We start from the raw sequence: 21,565 nt of genomic DNA on the forward strand, positions 1-21,565 counted from the left end.
TTTTCTGTTTTTTCTGCCTTTGCGGCCTTTTCTGCTCATTTCGCAGCACATAGGATGATGCACTTTAGGTCTTGAAAACAATCCCTCTTCCCAAACTCACTATAACCACTGTGTGTCGCTCTTTCAGCCTTTCTCTGCATGCTTATTCTCATTTATTTCGAACCGGCACTTTGACTCTTATTTAGTGCTCTCTATCTTATCTCCGTCCTGAGTATCTTCCTGCGAATCCTTTTCTTTCTTTGAGTGTAATTTTGAGCCAGCACCGATACATATTATGAAATGAAGCTTCGCAAGGCCTTGCAGAGGGGCCTTTTGCCCTTGACCCGTTTCTTCCGGAGACTTTCTAACTATGTGTTCCGAGATCGTCGCCGTGATCGCCTTGGTCTGCCTGATACTCAAGCTGCTACCACTCCACTTAACGCCAGTGACCTTCCGCCGCCAAATGATGATGGAAGAAATTCTGATTTCATTCAGGAGAACAACGACTCTCCCGGGGCCTTGAAGAGGCTTCAGCAGGGCCTCAAGGATTCGCGAATTTATACCAGCGACAGAGGGGGACGATTTATTCCAATGCCTATCATGCAACGCCTGGTCGCCGACAACATCAAGGGCATATTAATGGAAAAGAATATCTTAGATGTAGAGTATATATCGTGGTATGCTGAGAACATCTTGCAGACTGCCGCGAAACTCTCTGCAATACTTGCATATATCAACTCCGACAAGGAAAAGTACATCATTCAGCTTCTGAGGGAGAAGATAGGAGACGATCACCTGCCCTTCAGACAGAAGTCCGGACTGCGAAGGTCTGGAGTTTATCTCGTCACCAGGCAGGGTACCATGATCGAGGCGTTGAAGGGCTGGGACAGCAAGTCTTTTGAAAATTTCGAGAACAAGCAGTACCGGTTCTTGAGCCCTGTCTTCCGGAGGGGTGAGCACTATGATTTGGACGATATGCATGTTCTTCCTTTTACAAAGAAGGATACAGCCTCATCCTCGAAAACTGTTACGGCGGGTGGATATGGAGAAGTCTTCCAGGCACATATTCATCCGGACCACCATAAGCTAGGCGATAAGTCTGGCGAAGAGGTGAGTCTAAACGTTTGCTGTTTGGGTAGATTTATACAACAGGCTGCTTACACATTCGTGAATACATCAGTCCCTAGCAATCGCAGTCAAGCGGATGAGCAATTATGAGCACTTCATATCTGAGCGAACGGTATATCGCGACCTTGGTCCATCGAACCATCCCCACCTTATCGACCTTCTTTTCACCTACCGGCATGACGGCAGATACCAACTGGTGTTCCCGTGGGCCAATAGTAGTTTGAAGGAATACTGGGAGAACAATCCTTGTCCTGCAGATGCACTTAGCACCTCCACCCTCAAGTGGTCTCTAAGCCAAATGATCGGACTGGCAAGTGGTTTGACTCATTTCCACGAATTCACAAATCGTTTTACGGGCGAGACCCGCTTCGGGCGTCACGGTGATATTAAAGCTGCAAATATTCTTTACTTCCAGCCGTCCGAGGGTGACGCTATTCTAAAAATAGCAGACCTAGGGCTGGCCAGCATTCGCAGCAGGAATTCTAGATCTAATGTTGACCCCAGAAGCATCAAGTTTTCACCAACATATGCACCCCCCGACGTCGAGCGCGGATGCCATATCTCCCGGAAATTTGATATCTGGAGTCTTGGCTGCCTGTTCTTGGAATTTGTCACCTACCTGGTGCTCGGAGGCAACGCTATCAATGAATTTTCCGAAGAGAGACAAGAGATCACTACAGAGTTTCCTGAGCTTGCTGCCGATTTCTTCTACTCCAAGAATAAGAACTTGGTGAAACCATGTGTTTTTTCATGGGTTGATCGACTGAAGAAAAACTCACGCTGCTCTCATATGTTGTCCGACATTCTAGATCTGGTCATGGCTGAGATGATTATCATCGAGCCCGGAAATCGAAGCTCGTCCCTTGATATTTGCAAGAAACTCCGAGAACTCATGAGTCAAGTTGAAGAAGACGAAGGATATCTTCTTAAGCCGCCACCCAACCCTGGTACTACCAGTGCACAAACTGCAGCAGACCAGCCCAATCGCAATGCTTTACCCACTGAAACCATCGTCCTGCAGACACGCAGAGCTCGAGGGGTTTCTACTCGCTCGAAAAGACACAGTTGGGCCCATTATATGCAAGGCCGTCGACAAACTAACTAACCCGCCCTACCTCAAATATACAAGTTACATCCCTGTGCTTCTCAGTATATCACGCCATCAGGACATCGCAATCTGTTCAGAGTTTCTTTTCAATACCGTTATCAATCACGTCGTCACAGCACGCCATCACCTTCAGCTGTTTCCTCTTATTATATATACCAACAACCAGATATACTAGTCTCTATTGTTTGACGGCGTTCGAGAGACATGTATATTCGAAAGTTGAATTCTCGCAGCTGAAGGACATAGAGATTGATAACGGTGTCGCTAAAATTTCAGCCTTGACAATGACAAACCTGTGACGGGTGACAGGTCAAGATTTGTGCTCACTGGTAGCGTTAAGGGTCAGGGCTTGTACCAAGTACCCACTAATTGTCGCAGGTTCTTGGGTAGCCTACCGGTTAACTGTCAAGAACTAATACTGTAGATGATCTCATGGTCAGGCTATTTTCTCTGCATTAAATCACTGGTTCATCTGAGTATTAGATATATATAGCAAGTTTGTACTGTTTTCTAACCCGAGGTTTACCTTATTCTGTACAGTTAAAGTTTGGCCCCTTACTCCAACCTGCAGGTTGAAACAGGGTATCTGAACCCGACTGATTACGGCTGACCCATGACGGGTAACCCACAGGCTGTATTAGGGTCCACTTCGGTCCCAGCTGCTGTACTTGGGGGCCATCAAATTGTTTTTAACTGACTACGCCCATGGTTCTCCATCCTTGCAGCCAATCTGAAGCTGCAACGCCGACCCCGTTGCTGTCTGAGAATATGTAAAGGGGCAGTCATCGGAGAGGCGTGAGAAGGTTGCTCGAAACCTCAGCACTGACAAGAAGTTTGGATTGGAAACGCGATGACGGTCATCCAAGAATTAGATCGCTAGTTTTCGATCCTGTCGATTTTTAATCATTATGAGAGGAATACACGAAGTATACTGGAATCGACCATAGAACGACTTGTTGAGAGATTCTCATTGGTTGTGCTTCTATCCAGCTCTTTACAGTCTTTGTAACCCAACCCCCACAGGACGTAGATTCCACGTAAGTTATACTGGAAGACCCCGTTTGGAGCCACACCTGTCTAGGGTAAGTAGGTTTCCTTCAGGGATTCGAAGATATATAATTGTCCAAGCTAACTGGCATCGAAGATTAGTTTAACATCTACATACCATTCCCGCACTCAAGCACTACCCTACCTCAGTGTTATAACTCCCACTTGATTAATACGCTGGATATTGCGCTTTTTCTACTGTGACACAAGCCGTGTTCTCGCCAGAAAGCACGTCTAGAGGACCCTGCGCCGTGTTGCAGACCGTCAGTCGGGTTCGTCCACTGGCCAGCTCGGCTCGGCCCAACTGACGCAGCCTAGAACTAGGAAGTCATCTGCTAATGCCCTTACCCCAACTTGTGATTAAAAACCTTTCATCACACATCATGTAGTCTATATTGCTTCTGCTGTTGCTGCAAATATTAAAGATCTCATCCTCTGTATGTTTTCAGGGACTTTTACAAGCAGTCATTCCAAGTCAATCAGGATTTAGGCTCTGATCTCTGTATGAGCCACCTTGCACAAAACTCACCATGTTCCAACTCTCTTATAAAGATCCGACGCTGTACAGGTTAGGGTAAGTACACAGCTGCCTTCGTTTGTTCGTAGGAGTCTAATCCCAAGTATGCTGGTTGAACCCTGATCCCGGCATGTTATTAACTACGTGTGTTATGTAGTACGGACTATACGAATTGATCTTGATCGCCTTCGATTGCTTGTCCGAAATAATGCGCAAATCCTATCGGCTACTATGCGCATATTCCAGTGTGCGAATGTCGGTAAAATACATGGATACTTCTAGGTAGAAGTCAAATATAATTCCATCTTCCACCCTAGCACATGCTATCCGTCGCTTTCGTATCCCGAGTCCATATTTGACTGGCTTTCCCACAGACGTCGCAGAAACTTTCTAAGCTCGCGAACAGACATGTCCTTGAAGAGCAGATATGCCATGCCGTAAGGTATGATAAAAAAAGTGACATCCACACTCGACACAGCCAACCAAAGGGGTAAAGCGCAGAGCCGAAAGATGGTGATGATAGAATACACCATATATTTGACGTTGCGTCGCAATCTCTCTGGCAGATGTTTTGTGGCTAAGGATTTTGACTGCCAGCGACCCAAGAAAAGGTCAAACGCGAATCGAAACTCCTGTATTGGAAGGATAACGAAGAAGTAGCCAACAATTAGCAGTGACAGGTTTGGTGGCTTCTTGTTCGCTGTCTTGGTCGATAAAGGCGCCCCAGCGCTGGACGGGATACCAAGGCTTAGTTCAGCGCAGGAGCCTATAGCCTCGAACTTCTTGTCGTCATCTACCATATTATCCGCGACTTTCATGGAGGAGATCGCGTGGACTGTGTTCTCAGTGATCCATTTAGCGAATCTGCCCCAGACCGCAGCAACTTTGTTCACATTGAAGGCCATGATAGCTAAGGGTAAGACAATAGCAGCCGATACGGAGACTTCAAAATAATGAGCTTCATAGATCAGATGACTTTTAAAGATTGAAACTCACACATGATACTCGACACGAAATTTAGATGTAATCCGTCAGGCTGTTTTGGGAACTCTACAATGTCGATTGCGAAAAATGCTGCCATGAATGAAAGGGGCAACTTCCGATTGTTAGGTGTATGTTTTGTGATGTAGTTGAAGAAATGTGCTTACAAAAATGATAGTGACCAGCGTGAATACCAGAAGGGTATCCCCTTGCTTTGCGGTGTCATCGGCCTGTCTTCGTGAGGATCGAGCTTCCTGTACGTTTGCATGCTTTTGTTTCAAGTCCAGAAGGTGATTGAGCTGCAACAAGTCAGGAGAAGGAGCTACAGTACGAGAATGGGAGCGTACCGCGTTGTATGTGTCCTTTGCATGCTCGTCCATTTTTTTGACATCGGCCATGTATTGCTCTAATATTCGCTTTGGCCGCGAGTTATCAAGGCGCAGGATTTTCTCAAAATCTCTGATTACTTTTTCTTGATCGCGAAATAGGACCATTAATGTATGGAGTTCGTCTCGTATATCCTTGATCTTCTCAAGCAGTTTCACATCTGTAAGTATGTCTAGAGGATCGTACTTGCGCGGACCCTTCATGATACTTTCATCTTCAGCAACTTGATCGCAAAACTGCCGGAAACGTTGGGTCTCGTCGTTCGTCTTTGTGAATGTCAGTTTGCTAAAGGGAGGTTATTAGGGTGGGTGGGAAAACTTGCCACCTGCCCAATTGCACCTTCGTAAAACTCCTGGAATTGAAGTTCAGGCCTAGTGTTGATAATCGGATCTAGGCAGGATGTCAGGCACTTGCAGATAATACTTTCAGCCAGCTGGTGGGGCTCTTTAATTTGAGAACGGTCTTGAATAATATTCTCTAGAACATCCGTAGTATCAAGAGCAGAAGGCACCTCTTTGCCTTTTCCTTTGCTCCATCTCTCTGGGAAGCTTGTAACCACTATATCTAAGCCATGGGTTAGCGGCAAGAGCTAATGTGACACGAGAAGACAAGGCTTCTGACTCTTCTCAAGCACCCATAGCCAGAGTTGGTCGACGACAATCAGCACGGGTTCACCATCCAACATGTTGTCCTGAAACATGCGACTAACGAGCTGGTCCCTGTCGCGATCTTTAGTGCTCTCAAGTGCGTGGTAGTAATACTGGTCAAGGCTACGGCGAATGTGTAACTGATCAACCAGACGTCGCTCTACTTTAATCTCACTCTGTTCGCTATCATTAGCGTCTGGCTGCGTCATGTACACCCTCATAAGATGTTGGTGTTTTCCGTTAGGCGCAGGCGCGCTACTTCTAGAGGCATGCGCGACCTTCTGCGCGTAATCGTGCATTTTCTGGAATGTGTCTTCGTACTCCCAATGTACGTACGGCATCTGCTGAAGAATTAGGGTTTTCCGACACCATTTTGCGGAACTTATGCTCACCAAAACCACGAAGCCCCCTTTTCTTTCGCCTATTGTCGCCATACTTTCAGGGCCATGCATATCGGTTTGTTTAGACTGCACTGACCAGCTCCCTATCTCTTGGCATACGGGCCTCATGAACCTAGCGTGCGGCGACTTTTCAGCGCCTTTGTGAAGTCGCTCCATCCAAAGCTCATCCCGAAGCACTAGATCACGCGTAGGAGACTTGTACTGCTTGCTGTACTGTAGCATCAATAACTGGGGTGGACTATTAGTACATGGACTACTTTCGAAAATTCTCCAGGACATGCCTCGACCCATCGCATCTAGTATTCAGAAGAATTAGTTATGCCGGTGTTGTGGGAGATTGTAAAACTCACATTGTTCACAGGAAGATGTAACCACCGAAATTGCACGCTGTTCTCTTCCATCCCTTGCTTGAATATATTCTTTTGACCGCTTATGATCTTGTCAATACTAGGTTCGCGGCTTTTTCCATGACGCTGTGGAATCCCCGAAGCAAAGTCAATGATAGCGCAACTGAACTGGTTGTCAATGTTCTCACTGCCATGTATCGGATTCGTATATAGCTCAGGTGACCGGCTTAAACCCTCAAATAATCTCTGCACTTGAATCAACCTCTCCTTGACGTCGTCGCCGGAGCGATCCAACTCCTCCTTCAACTTCACACTGATTGCACGCCCAGCTTGATCAGTTGTTCTGAAATTAGCGCCCTCGCTCAAAAGTTTCTGTGCGGCTTCGAGCCGGCCATTTATGGCTGCTAGGTAGAGCGGGGTCTGCCCATTTATGTCAGGAATATCCACCAAAGCACCGCGGCTCAGAAGAAGCGATACCGAGAGAAGGTGTCCTTCCTTTGCTGCATGATGCAATGGAGTACGCTGGTCCCTATCTTTAACCATAATATCCGCTCCTCCGCGAAGCCGTGGATATCTTGGGTCGTCTAGTTCTTTTGGCAGAGTAGACGATGCAAAATCCTGTCCTTGCGATACTATCACTGGGCTACCCATATTTTTTGCCCCAGCATCATTCCTCCCTTCCTTATCTCTCTGGGCCACTTTAAAGCTGCTTTTACCGAGCAGAATTTCAATGACCGCGTTGCGTCCATGGGCTGCTGCTTCATGGAGAGGGACTCTCCCTGCCTTGTCCCCTTCGTCGACTTTGGCACCATTCTCGAGTAAAAAATGCACAACATCGTCATGCCCATTGGCGGCTGCTTCGTGAAGTGGTACTCTCTCTGATTTATCTTTCTCGTTGACTTTAGCGCCTTTCTCAAGTAACGTCGAGACGATTCTCCTGTGACCATTTTTTGCTGCTTCATAAAGTGGCGTCGGCTTTCCTTTACTCCTCTTGTTTACAACTAGATCCCAATTGGGCTGTTTGACTAGCTTGTCAAGCAGTAACTCATAGCCATTAACTGCTGCCTCATGAGCCATTGTTTCCCATATGTTATCCTGGTTTCGGAGATCAGACCTCTCTAGCAGATGAAGAACGAGTCTCTCAAGTTTGAGATATAACGCAACGTCTAGTATGCTGGGAAACTTTTGCGGGGGTGAAATACTAGGCTTGCTATAGTGTGATAACACTCGTAGCCAAGTGTGGAACCGCTTCGACTGAGGCTCACAGATTTCGGCCGCCAGCTCCCAAAAATGAAAGTCTCTGGTATCTGTGTCTCGAGCGTGGTTCATCAATTGGTTGCAGAATACTGCAGGAATTTGTACCGGGAGACATAGGTATTGACTTTCAAATCAATAGTCTCCCGATCTTCAGTTGGATCTATCAGTAAGGGCGACTCCTCGAACTTCTTCTCACAGCGAAGATATTCTATACACTTCTTCGCTACGATAAGAGGCGCGTCAGGAGAGGGCCCTAAACCTGAAAGTCGGATTGACACGACTCTCCCTGATTTAGTACCTAGCCCAATCACCGAGGTTCCAGATTCTTTCGGTGGCACGGATACAGTCGAGATACAAGGCCTGTAACCTGGTGGAAGCCACAATACATTATCGCCGTTCCACGTAATCCAAGAAAAGTCGTCACTCAAACCATAGCCTTGGCGCCGCGGGTGATGTCCTTGCGCTTGACTTCGATCCAGGACTTGAGACGAAGCGAATCCCTCGGTAGCCTTACTCCTGGCGTCTAACTGAATACGGCCGACGTTCGTAATCAGGGAGGACATGCTCTTGTCGAACTGAATCCTTTGAATCTCATGGTCCAAATCGAATGTGTGTCGAAGGGAATATATCTCCATATCCCAGATCTTTACCGTCCCATCATCCATCGCTGAGGCTAGAAGATTTGAAGTGTGAGAAAATGCAAGTGAAATAGCCACCCTACCAGAACCGTCAAATGTATGTTGAACTGTGCCCGTTGCTGCATACCAGATCTTGACAGTTCCGTCATCTGATGCTGAGGCAAGAAGGCGCGAGTCGGGGGAAAATGAAACTGAGTTGACACGATCATCGTGACCTTCGAGGGTGTTTTCGAGAGAACCTGTTGCTGTATCCCAAATTTTGACTGTCATGTCATCTGATGCTGAAGCTAGCAGGCGCGAGTCATGGGAGAATACAACTGATCTGACCCAATTATCATGACTTTCAAGGTTGTTTTGGAGAGGAACTGTTGCTGTATCCCAAATCTTGACTGTCATGTCATCTGATGCTGAAGCAATAAGGCGGGAGTCGTGGGAGAATACAACTGATCGGACCCAATCATTGTGACCTTCGAGCGTGCGCTGGAGGGAACCCGTTGCTGCATGCCAGATCTTGACAGTTCTGTCATCTGATGCTGAGGCAAGAAGGCGCGAGTCGGGGGAGAATGAAACTGAGTTGACACAATCATCGTGACCTTCGAGGACGTTTTGGAGAGAACCTGTTCTTGTATCCCAGATCTTGACATTTCCGCCATCTGATGCAGAAGCTAGACGGCGCGAATCATGAGCGAATGAAACTGCCATAACACTATCTTCATGATCCTCAAAGGTGTGTCGAAGAAGACCCGTGGTTGTTTCCCAGATCCTGACTGTCCTGTCATTTGACCCAGAAGCTATAAGGCGCGAGTCATGGGAGAATACAACTGATCTGACCGAATCATTGTGACCTTTGAGCATGCGCTGGAGAGTACCCGTTGCTGTATCCCAGATCTTAACAGTTCCGTCATCTGATGCTGAGGCTAGAAGACGTGAGTCATGGGAGAATACAACCGATTTGACCCATTCATTGTGACCTTCGAGCGTGTTTTGGAGAAAACTTGTTGCTGTATCCCAGATCTTAACAGTTCCGTCACCTGAAGCAGAAGCTAGAAGGCGCGAATCGTGAGAGAATGAAACTGAGCCGACCGCGCGATCGTGGCCTTCTAGCGTCTGTAAGCATAGACTCCAATGGCTTTCCACAATGGGTCCAGTTTCTATCCAATCCGGTGTCTCCTTCGCAAACAGCTTACGTACTAAACTGAGCCGGACTGAATAATAAAGCTGATGCGTACACCTGGAGTGGAGCACACTTTATTCCAGATATGTTCCAAAGAGCAAACCGATATGAGTCCTCCACGACGTCTAATAAATCGATATCAGATGATCTTTTCTATTATTGTCAGCCACAGCTTGATACTGGGGACTAAAATTGATACTTACTCGTATGAAACGCTCTAACCTCTGCATCGACGATAATGCGGACGCCGTCTCTTGTATCAGGCCTAGCGCCCCGAGCCAGTAGAGTATAGTCCTTCGAAGGAAGCTGCCAACTAACTTGCCATCATCAGGGTCAATTCGGTATTTAGGGCAAGCGTCGCTTTCGTAAATATCACAAAAATGGTTGATCCAGTAGGCACAGGAATATCGCACGGCCGCCAGGGGATCTGGTTCCGGTAGCAGAAACATATCTCCATCAACTGAAACACCGGGATGATGTAAATTGTACATGTTCCGCTGCAAGGTGAGAGACATTTCCTGCAGTGACCTCAAGAACATGGTGTGATGGACGTCTGTAAGATCAGAAGGGAAGATATCACTTCTTGCCTGATTGTTCAAGTAGTCTTTAGCCGATACGTCAATGTCTATTAAGTCGTCCTGGATCGTGAGGAGCGAGCCGCACAAGGGAAGAATGTCACGTCTTAGAATGTCCTCCGACAATCCTGATAGGACGCGGAGTTCAGCTAGGTGCAGTGGACGACGATATGCGAGTGTGACAGAGCTAAGCACACCACGGCAAAACTCCCACATTTCTTCCTTTTCTCTGAGTTGTCTCAATAACTGATCGTAGGAGTCACTCGTCATTGTGCGTTGTGTGCCTTTCGTCCCGTTGTGGGGTTGCCCAGCTGTTAAGGACTGCTGCTTTGAGGTGTCTGAGCAGACATCCATCGGTGGCCTTCTCGATTGTTGTGTCGTAGCCATAGGAAGAAACACTCGGAGGATCACTAGTGGCGAAATGGTTTGGTTTTCAAGTCAAGCGTAACGCAGTCGCAGCTTAGAAATGGTGCTATAAATGCGAGGAGAAATGAGATAGCAAGAGCGCAAAGGAAATCGAAACGAACGGCCACGAGATAGTCCTCAGCCGATCCTAAGAAACAGAAGGACAGAGGTCTCGTCCCGGGGGTTTCTTGAGCCTTGGTCTGGTCTTTTCTTATTTTATTTATTCTTGAAAGCGGGTTTGTAAAGCATTCCCTAGAGTTAATTACCTGAGGAACCGACAAGGAAGCCAAAGGATAGAACAAGGGATATACTGACGAAGTTTCTAGTCGAATGTCACTTTTAAACTGGGATCAGATGGCCTCTTTGACCTTGCAAGGCTGTGTTGCTTCAGTGCAAAGCGGGGGTCAGCTGAAGTGGGTTGTCTGACCCCTGCCCGTTCTTAACCCGCAGGATTGCCCATCTCTCAGACCATCGACTCCTTGCCTGAGGGTACGGACTGACACATGGGGTAGCCGCACCTGCTACCTAGGCATGAGACAGCTGTAATTTCGCCATTCAACAACCCATTTTAGCCGGAGTTGAACGTCGGGTTGTCAAATTCTCCTGAGTCCTCCGCCGAGTCCTCTGTCAAGAGTCAACAGAAAAAAAAAGCAAAAATGCATGGCACTATCGACCATGCCCCGCCGCCGCGCGTGGTTGGCTGAAGAGCCTACCTCCACCCTACCCCTGTTCCCCTTTGAATAGCTTTGACTATGGCGTTCCCCTCCTTCGAAGCCAGCCCATCCTTCTGAAAGGTAAGCGTATATGTGTTTCATGAACGTGATATTGGTGAGATTGCGGGAATAAAATGCTATTTTGGGGAGTCCTGACATCCTACATGATCCTGCCCGCATGTTACGTCTTTGTTTGCTGTAGTTAGCGGCCAGTGCTGTCTCAAATTTGTTAGTAATTGATACTAAATCATAGGCAAACCATTGTAGTCTATGCGCGTTAAGGTTTGCCAGCATCTTTCGTTTCGTTGAGGCATGATAGGGGCAAGATAAGGCACGTTGGTCTGAGCGTGAAATGAACTTCAGCGTGGGTTAATCTTACCTTGTCGGACGGGGTGGGGTATAGGACAAAGCTTCCGATCAACACATCTTCCTTTGGCATTTAGGCTGATTTTGCCCCGGAGCTAATCTTAATCAGGCTAGCAGAGTATGACCGGTGCAGATTCATAGTGCAGGTACACATTTCATCAAATTACGCCACCCGAAAGCTCCAACCCTTTATTCGACCGCCACCTCTGTGCTTTATGTGCTAAGGTACCCGAAACAGCCCAAAGCTTGGCCAGATTCGCATGGAACAAATATCACGGGCATGTGATGTTGCTCAGTGCGGCGATTGACCAGGAAATACCGTATGGTTCCACGATGGGCTGGAAGCTTGACGGAAGTCGGAATAAGAATTGCACTTCACAGGAAAGGGTTAAAGGTCATATTCTTCTTCAACATCACTGAGATGGAGAGCAATAAGAGATACATTAGAATCCAATATTCCACGGATAGACCGTGCAAAACCGCACCATTCATGACACAGACGATACGGCTTCTTAACCCGAAGATATTTGACCTAGCGAGGTTAAGAGTGTTGAACTGAGATGCCTACCTGAGGCTTGAGATCTTGAACTAGCTATTGCAATGTATGAGCCGAAGTAATACAGAGGACACGTTCTTGACCAAGAACTGTTGTGAATTGTTGCAAAATGGTGTGCTTAGTAGTAAATTTCAGGTTTATAATCGGAGTGCGAGACCCAGTTCAGATAGTCCAGCAGCCACCAATAATATATATTCTGGAAGAGAATTAATATCCTCTAACGTATGTGCGCTTAACTAGATGCGGTTGATTCTTAACGGGTGTGGCTAGAAGGACTGGCTACGCTCAATGCTTATCGGCCAGAAGGCTCTGGGCGACATATCTGCAGATATTCTTAACGATGTAGGAAAATATAGCTTAGTGTGTTGCAGTATCGTTACAAAGCATAGCAGACCGCTCCTCACCAGGACATTGTCCGCATGATATTAATGCATACTGAATTTGGCCGTTCCAGGAATAGTATCATTTAGATATATATTTACCAACAATGCATTCATCGATATGGCGCTTATGAGTTCTATATTCGGTAATACAGGCTCTGAGAATGAACTCCCAACATACAACCGCCAATTCTTTACATGCGCCATGTGTTCCACCTAGGTAAGGGAACCTCAACCTACCCCACCGGCAACATTTGCCTATAGGGAGCTAACAATGAGCTCCTCCAACCCAAGCTCGCGCGCGCGGCGAATCCAAGCCGCCAAATATGCTTTATCAAAGTGGTCCCATAAAGACTAGCCATTCGAGATGCCAATTGATCAAATGTGATACCCATACCACTGCTATGGTGCCGGAAGCGCACACGGCTATTGTGCGTTTGATCTTGAGCAATCGCCCTCGCGACCTCTGCAACGTCGTGGAAGTCAAAAAAGCCCTCGGATTCGGCACCAGTGGCACAGTGCGACTTAGCCGCGAGAAACGTAGAATTGAATTCCTCGCGTCGTCGGACGGTGCGCGATCGCCGATGACTGAAATTGTTCGGTAGAGACCGATAGGCAGTGCGCATGCGCGCGACAATCTTTCCAAGAACGCTTCGCTTGCCCACTTGAAAGCCGTGAATCCCTCAGACCCGTCGGCTAGTGAAGAGTACGCCATCATTGATTCTGCGTTGGCCTTACAAGCCCCGCGCTGAAGAATGGCCCGGCCAGACGAGACGAAATGTAGCGGCACCCGCCGCGGAATGGCCCAGGTAGTAATGTTTGTGTGGACAGCAGGTGGCTGACTGGAGCGAGGTATAGTGGTTTAGGCAGTGCCCTTGGGCACCAGCATGGATAATTTGGCTCATGCGGCCTTGGATATATTGAATCTGAGCAGGTGAGAGGCCCAACCTTGGGCTGAGGAGACTGCCCATGCCCATAGACAGGGAGACTCTTGGGGATCCTAGACTTTTGAATCTACTCCTGATCTCCAGGGTTTACTGCAATACAGTGAATGTGAGATACACTGGAATCATGCAATAGCGCCCTTGAGGATCTCGGATCCCAAGAACCCGGTGGCGCCAGTCAAAACGACTTCCTTCTTTTGACGCAAAGTACCAGTAATTTCAAATTGATGGTCTGAAACGTTGCTGACCGCAGCTGTCTCAATAACCGTCTGCACATGAGGTATGTCTGTCTCCGCCGACCAGTCAATGGCATCAGACTCCAAGCGGCCCCTCTCATCGCACATAAGTGCAGCCATTTTTCCGAGGCTACTCAAGCGATAAATGTCATGAAGAGATGCCTCGACTCCCATGCGCTCGCGCAGAGCGTTTTGTAGGCGAACCAGCTGCAATGAGCTTCCGCCAATAGCGAAGAAATCCGTTTCTGCTTGGATCGAAGCTCCACCGACAACGTCACCAAGAATCTGGCGCCACAATCGGCTAAGTTCACCTTCTGCGACATTCAAGGGGGGATGCTTAGTCTTCATCCTGTTTTCCCGAATGGGTTGTGCCGCGGGTAATGGCAATGTGCGGAGAGCCTTGCGATCGAGCTTGCCGTTTGGCGTCATTGGTAGTACATCCAAAGGGAATCATAAATGGTATCATGTATCGCGGTAGGCTGAGTCAAGATAGAATGATTCTTAGGTTCTGAATGGCAAGCTCATGATGCTGAGAAAGTATAACGTGAGCAACGAGAAACTCGAAATCTCCACGGACAGCGACGGTTGCATCAGCCAAATTGCCCTGCGAAGCGGCAAGAACAACATGAGCAACCTCATTAAGCTCGATGCGCAGGCCACGAAGCTTCACCATTGAATCCCCGTCTCCTCTTCCTAAGAACACGAGTGACCTGTCGGCCAGGAGACAGCCACGATCACCAGTTCGGTACATCCTCTTCCACCCCCTCGCTATGTCCCCGGCAGTAGCAAATGGGTCGCCGACAAATTTCTCCTTATTTTTTTTGGGTCTAGGTCGCCAAGTGCCACACCCGCCCCACCGATACAGATCTCGCCGGCAAAACCAACAGGAAGAATGTCACGAGTTTGAGAACCAACGATGTACACAGATGTGTTGGGCAACGGGAAGCCGACGGAGCCATTAAGAGACGAAGTACTGGTACCGAGACTGGAGACCGGGATATCATTAAGTTGTGGCGCAAGAGAACTCTGTAGGGCCATAGCAGTCTGTAGGAGTAGCGAGCGGCAGGTGTAAGGCCCGTAGCTGGTCCATCAGTTGAGCGGAGACAGCTTCGCAACCAGAACGAACAGTTATGGCGCCAGGAGCGCCAGTGTCGAAGATACTCAGCGCCATGAGTAGCCGTTAGCATGTATTCAGAGGGGGTTGCGACTGTCAGCTCAATTTGTTCATCGCGTATCAATTTAGAGAGAGCAAGGGGATTTCCTCGGACGTTCGAACCGGCAACTATTAGTGTGCCACCATTGGCATATGCAATCCATGCCTGGGCCAAGGACATATCAAAGCCTGTTGAGCTCCGCTGCTAAATCTTGACTGGACCTAACCCTAAACCCAACTTTTGCTAGCGGCATAGTTCATGATCCCAGCCTGCCACAGACGGATGCCTTTCGGAGTGCCAGTCGAGCCACTCGTGAAGAGTAGGAAGCTTTCAAAAATCCGTTGGCTGAACAGGCGAAAACGAAACATCAGAGATATCTACTGTCATTAAGTCACCAGTCATGTAGCTGGTAGCGTGATGATGCATAACAAGGAACCGAGGATCACAAGCTTTGAGAATTGTCTCATTCCGAGAAGATGGTAAACCGGTGTCTAAGGGAATAAAGACCCCTCCAGGATATAGAATAGCTATTAGAGCCACGTAGGTGTCGGCGCTCGGTTCGAGGAGCACTGCGATTCTGAGCTCTGGGCCAGCCCCTGCGTTTATCAACATGAACACAATAGAGTTTGCCTTCTGAATAAATTGACGATATGACAGCGACTTCTCCTCATCTTTGACAGCGACAGCATCTGGTGTTGATCGATAGATCTGGCTGATCCGGTCCAGGAAGCGTCTCTAGCCACGCGTGATGCAACCTTGGCCCTTGGCCAAGCGTTACAACTTGCTTGAAACCCTCTTTCGAGGAAAGCTGGCTCTCACAGATTGAAACGTGTATGTGCGTTGGCAGATCATTGACTAAATGGTAATAAGTTTTCAAGATGGTCTCAGTTGCCTCGGCCGAATGGAGCTGGTCGTTTGATACACAAGTTCCACCAGACTATCACCATTTGAGTCTATAGCCATATTGGGAGTCAGGTCATATGGAGTGCGTGCATCTTCATACTGCGTGAGAACCAGTTGGCAAGGGCCTAGATCTCATTTGAACAAGCCCCTGACGCGGTAGTTAAATGCCACTTGGGAAAGGGGTGGATAGTCATCGAATTGATGCATATTCAGCCGGCTGATAATCAGATCAATCGGCAGGTTTGCATGACCGTAGGCCCGCAGAGTCGTGTCAGTTGCTTTGCTGAGAAGCTTGGAAATTGGCTCATTGAGGTCGACGCTGAATCTCATGGACAGAACATTTGTGAAGTGGCCGACTGTGCCGTTGAAGTGACCTCTATCGCCTCGACCTGTATCTGTAACACCGATACAAATGTCCTCAACGTAAAACATGCGGGCAAGAAGGACCCAAGTAGAAGTGCATGGGTGTAACTCCACACTCCTGGCTGGTACGTTTGATCCGGCGGCGAACGTCTGCTGGGGTTTGACACTGTTTTTTGTGATTGCCGTAGCTTCTACGGTGAGGCCGGCGGCGACGTTGCAATGGGGAGAAGTGGTATCGCTTCTGGTATTGACTGCATCTCTTGCAAATAGTACTGGATTGCGCCTTCCATCTCGCCACTTTGGATGACACGATTCTGTTCTTGCAAAAAATCCAAGTACGATACGGCGCAAGATGCCAAAGGACGCATCATATACACGTTGTTGAGATCGGTCAAGAATACATTCCAGCTCATCACGTCCATTATAATATGATGCCAGCCCACGACTAGTGTATGGTGGTCTGGGGTACATGTGAGCAGAACAGGCTCGAATGTGCTTCCCTCTACAAGTCTCCAATTTCGGCGGGCCAAGTCCATGAAAGTGGCAGAGACGTCATCATGAGAGGCAATCGGCATGTGTGTGAATCGAGAATGTGCTGCAGGAGACCGGCATACCGTTTGGATGGGGTCGAGGCTCCCCGTCTCTGTAAAAAAAGCAAGTCTGATAAGCGTCGTGCCGAGACAAGGACCGATATGAGTTCCGGAGCCTTGACAACAGCTGTATCGAATGGAGGAGCAAACATACCTAGGTGTGTCTCGTGCTTTGTCTCATCCTGTACATCGGGAAGTCGTTGACGAGACGCGACGACACAAAGCGAAGCAATGGAGTCTAGGCCCGTAGTCCCCATAACAGGGATGTTAATATGGAGGTCTTGGTGGAGGTCTTGGATAAGCCAAGTTCGAAACTCCACAGCCAGCATTGAATCTAGGCCCAGATCAGACAACGGCACGCACACGTCGACGATGCTTGCGGGTACTTTCATTATCGCTTCTATTTTCTGGCAGAAGAGATTCTTAAGCGCGTCTCTTGCGGCGGTCAAAGTGCTCGCATTATCAAGCTCAAGCTGAAATCTCTTCATCGGGCTGATAATTGTCTCTCTCAACGGGTCCAGAGAAGTATGTGAGGATATCATATGGGAGAAGAAAATGATTCACGTACAATCCTGTCCGATTCGTCGCAGCCGGGTTATCAGCAAAGGGCGGATTTCCATAGTTACCTCGGCTCCAGTTATGATGAAGCTGGATGGCCAGAGATAATATCCTGTAGGAATAGCTGATGGAATTCAGACTCGGCCGACGGGGTGTGGAACTGCGCTCGAAGATGGTCTTTGATGTAGCTATGTTCCCTCTCTTTGCATACGACATACCCAACATCAACAATCATGCTCACGTTGATGGCCGATCCAGCTTGACCTCGTTGACGTCTCCGCTGAACTAAACTTGTCATGAACAAATTGGCAGCGTCGTAGATAGACTGGCCTGGGTTGCGATAAACGCTTCCCAGGGATGAGATGCAATGAAAAAGTCCAAATTAGAGTTGATGAAAAGCCTCATCCAGGTAATGTGAACCGTCCACTTTCGTGGGCGACAGATGGCTTTGTTTGTCAGTCAGGCTGTGGCTGTTCCGTCGTCAGTATTAGGAATGTCAACCCGCACCGCAACCCGCAGCGGTGCGGTGCGGGCAATCCACACTGCATAAAGAATAAATCTAACTATAGTTAGTTTAGTGGCTAATCTAATATAGCTGTATTAGGTATATTATTACAAAATACGGATTTTGTGGTGCGGAATATTATAAGTCTTGCGGGTTGTGGTGCGGTGCGGGTTAGTTATCTAGAACCCGCAAACCCGCGCGGGCAGATTTCTAACCCTGCGGGTTGTACCCAAACCGCACCGAGTGCACCCCTAGTCAATATTGCAGTTCTCCAATCCCCTGCGTCAGTGGCGCACCTATGTGAAAAACGAAGAGTTAATTTTGATTGATTGAGTGAGGTATCACATGGCATCTATTATTAGAATTTTCTACTTCGCTCGATAGGCGCACGCGAGGCCCGGAAATACGCTTGAAGTATTGCAGAGTTTGAGCCCATTTACTCTCCAATTATAGTTCTTATACATCACCTATTCTAAATATAGGTAAACACCCACTCCTTTGGTTCATTCCAGCTTTCTATCCATAGCCGTACTTCGAAACAAGCCAGAATTTCGCGCAAATACACGGCAGACCTCATAAGGCGCAAGAGTTCCGAGCTAGCCGCCGCTGGTGTGGATCTCCCAGAAGCTTCCGCAAAGCTTAGCCTTGTGTAACGTAGGATTTCCGCTCATTGCAGACTGTCCACAACCATGGCTCTTTAAAACAATGACAAATTAGAGGAGGTAGATATTGTTACGTCAATGACAATATTCTGCCCTCTTGTAGTAATGGCAACAGACTACCGCAGCATTCCCACTCCCGGCAACCTAATGACTCTACATTATATATTTTTGGTAGGACTGAGGAATGACGGCACGTCACGACTTAGTACGCATTTGCGAGAGGCCTGGTCGTAAGAGGCTTAGGAAGCCGCCCCCTGACTATTTTACTAATATATCTATGGCCTCTAAAATATCATACTGGGCACCTGTGCTACAATTCTCACTGATACAGCTCTGCAGACGACTATGGCTTTGAGAACACTGCTCACTTTCTGCATTATCCTTACCTGTTCGATGGCGCAATTCAACACCCAGTACGATGTTCTAATCATCGGCGGAGGGCCATCCGGGCTCAGTGCTGCCAGCGGTCTAGCTCGTGTTCTAAGAAAAATAGCGCTCTTCGACTCCGGGGAATACCGCAACAAGCCAACTAGGCACATGCACGATGTTATTGGGAGTGATCGTATGTTCCGAGTTACCTACCTTTCCTTCTATGCACAGTCTTCAGCGAGCCCCCACGCTGATATAATTAACCAGATGTTGACCCTGCGGAATTCCGCGCCGCTGCCCGTGCCCAAATATCTTTCTACAATGTTACCACATTCATTGACACCAAGGTCGTCTCTATCAACGCCACTGGAACTGCCAATCGGACCACTTCCTTCACCGCAACCCTTGCTAACGGAACCACCTACACCGGCCGCAAGGTAATTCTTGGCAGCGGCGTCAAAGACGCTCTACCAGACCAAGTTCCCGGACTCCGCGAGGCCTTCGGCAAGGGCCTCTACTGGTGTCCGTGGTGCGACGGCTTTGAGCATCGCGACCAGCCCGTTGGGGTTATTGGGAATTTCTCCGACTCGTACGACAGCGTGCGTGAGCTATACCCGACGCTAAATCGCCAGATTAGGGTCCTTTCAAACGGCACTGCAAATGATACAGCGCAGCTCGAGCGGATTGACAAGAAGGATTCGAACTGGAGGGCTGTTTTTGAGGCATACAATGTTACAATCAACGATAGGACTATCCAGAACATCACGAGAGTACAAGACGGTGGTGAGGTTCAGGAGGAAGTGATTCGAAAGGAACTCGATATCTTCAGGGTGTACATGGACGATGGCACTTTCGAAGAGTGTGGAGCAATTATGGCAAATTATGGTACTTATCAGGCGTCTACACTCCCCGCTCAGATGGGTTTGAGGATACTGGGTGGTAAGATCGATACAACAGCGCCTGGACTGAGAACCAGCATGAAAGGCGTTTGGGGGGTTGGCGACGCGAATAGCGACAACAGTACTAATGTGCCTCATGCTATGGCGAGCGGGAAGAGGGCGGCTGTTTACTGTCATGGTGAGTTTTGGTTCTCTTTCAAGGACGGGTTAAAATTAAAACGGCCTTCTAACGGATGTTAGTCGAGATGGCAAGGGAAGAGTTAGCACTGATTACATCTAACTCGACGAAGAGGAGAGCAGTGCCTGAGGAGCTGGTTGTTGACCGAGAGATGGGTACTGTTATTGGGGATATCTACGATGCGCTCCGCATGAAGTAGGTTCCTCTTCGTAAATAAATACATTGCCTGCGTAACCGAACACAACTTGAGATTCGCAACATAAATGAAGACTGGTGTACCTTGAATATGATTAGGCTAGATCACTTCACCTCGTAGCTGCTATATCTCTACATATACGATCTGCGTACAGTTTGCTTGAACATCCTGTATGACGTTGGTAACTGGGGTAGTAGCGTGACAGTGTGGGCAGGCCCAGGCACAGCTGCACCAGCAGAGCCTGTTACCATTTTATCTGCCCTTTCATAAAAGAAACCCAGCTCCAGTGCTGAGATGACATTGTGCGAAAAATTGCGGCTGTCGGACGGCGTGCAATGGAAGGAATAGCTCTTAGGACTTGGATGGTTCATCCGTACGGCAAGAAGCTTACCCTGTATTTTCACCTTATGCCCTCCTCGCAATCCCACCTCCCCGCGCACATCCTCTTTCAAAGAATGTTCCATAATGCAGGCCCGTGAACTTTTGTTGTTGTGTTCGTCGAGGATCAGATAATTCCCCAGATATGTAAGGGGATGATATGCTTGTTCTAAGCTATATCCTGCCGTATATACAAGAAGGGTTTGTTAAGGAAGAGAAAGGTGTGTCCAGTGTGCGTGGGTAGAAATAGGGATCTCGTTAAGCGAGGGCCCGCTAGTACGAGGCCTCCCATTGGCCGAGTCCTGACAAAAAGGGTTCTTCGGACGAGGAACCCATAACAAGATACACGCTAACGCCCTATGTGACGGGTGTCGAGGATGGAGGATTGATTAGGTACGGCAGAAAGTCACCATGGAATCAACGGTTATCAATAACATGAGGCTACCTGTCACTTTTTTTTATTTTTTTTTTTTTATTTATTTTTTTTTTTTCAAAAACTAACTCTTAGCCAACCCCTTCAAGGCTGGCTAGTACATTATATACAAAATACCGATAGTTATGACATCATTCCGCTTTGACAGATTGAGATGTGTGTAAGACGTGGTCTAACGTCGGGGTTCTCTAGCTACAACGAAGCGATGACTATCAACGATAATTATCCAATGGAGGGAGCTTGATTGGTACTGAAGAATATTGAAAGGATTGCTTGGAGATCTCTATGTACATGGCATCAGGAGGCCCTTCATATAACCTCCAGTGTGGTTAGTTCGGCATCTCCAAGCAATACCATTACAGTGACGCATTGGTGATTGCGTATACTACCGCATCCCACTGCAACAATATATGGGTTGATCCCAGTACGGCTCGTCCCTTGAATTCCTACTGGCGGACCGTTACGGCTCTGGCGATCCCTCATATTCCTACTGGCGGACCGGTACGGCTCTGGCGATCCCTCATATTCCTACTGGCGGATAGGCACCGGTAAGGCGCCCGTCCGCGTTACGTGGGAATTGAGGGATAGGGG

The 21,565-nt window shown here is 48.1% G+C and overlaps 5 protein-coding genes across 5 annotated transcripts, besides 3 other annotated features; 2 read left to right on the forward strand and 3 right to left on the reverse strand.

Annotated features, from left to right (window-relative positions):
* Window positions 1-21,565: part of a sequence feature (contig 1.116 2262..56802(1)) that runs on past both edges of the window.
* On the forward strand, window positions 17-2,212 carry ANIA_10869 (protein kinase family protein; the record flags this gene model as incomplete). The annotated part of the gene is made up of 2 exons (XM_050611154.1): window positions 17-1,089; window positions 1,160-2,212. The coding sequence occupies exons 1-2, from the start codon at window positions 280-282 to the stop codon at window positions 2,210-2,212; spliced, it is 1,863 nt and encodes a 620-aa protein (XP_050467207.1). The 5' UTR covers window positions 17-279.
* Window positions 3,793-3,836: a sequence feature (Short protein (ANIA_11536, CBF71836.1) was converted to a misc_feature.).
* Window positions 3,937-3,955: a sequence feature (Short protein (ANIA_11536, CBF71836.1) was converted to a misc_feature.).
* On the reverse strand, window positions 4,103-10,456 carry ANIA_06960 (uncharacterized protein; the record flags this gene model as incomplete). Its single annotated transcript, XM_659472.1, has 10 exons — window positions 4,103-4,689; window positions 4,776-4,875; window positions 4,928-5,059; window positions 5,108-5,413; window positions 5,473-5,711; window positions 5,769-6,423; window positions 6,546-7,752; window positions 7,905-9,537; window positions 9,629-9,764; window positions 9,815-10,456. 10 exons carry the CDS (start codon window positions 10,454-10,456, stop codon window positions 4,103-4,105), a joined length of 5,637 nt encoding a protein of 1,878 aa, XP_664564.1.
* ANIA_06961 (uncharacterized protein) lies at window positions 13,676-14,215 on the reverse strand (the record flags this gene model as incomplete). The annotated part of the gene is made up of 1 exon (XM_659473.1): window positions 13,676-14,215. The coding sequence occupies one exon, from the start codon at window positions 14,213-14,215 to the stop codon at window positions 13,676-13,678; it is 540 nt and encodes a 179-aa protein (XP_664565.1).
* Window positions 16,398-17,416, reverse strand: ANIA_06962 (uncharacterized protein; the record flags this gene model as incomplete). Its single annotated transcript, XM_659474.1, has 3 exons — window positions 16,398-16,849; window positions 16,951-17,130; window positions 17,365-17,416. 3 exons carry the CDS (start codon window positions 17,414-17,416, stop codon window positions 16,398-16,400), a joined length of 684 nt encoding a protein of 227 aa, XP_664566.1.
* Window positions 18,867-20,166, forward strand: ANIA_06963 (NAD(P)/FAD-dependent oxidoreductase; the record flags this gene model as incomplete). The annotated part of the gene is made up of 3 exons (XM_659475.1): window positions 18,867-19,083; window positions 19,158-19,967; window positions 20,030-20,166. The coding sequence occupies 3 exons, from the start codon at window positions 18,867-18,869 to the stop codon at window positions 20,164-20,166; spliced, it is 1,164 nt and encodes a 387-aa protein (XP_664567.1).

The sequence above is a fragment of the Aspergillus nidulans genome, chromosome I, assembly GCF_000011425.1.
Source record: "Aspergillus nidulans FGSC A4 chromosome I".
In the NCBI taxonomy this organism is placed as follows: Eukaryota; Fungi; Ascomycota; class Eurotiomycetes; order Eurotiales; family Aspergillaceae; genus Aspergillus; species Aspergillus nidulans.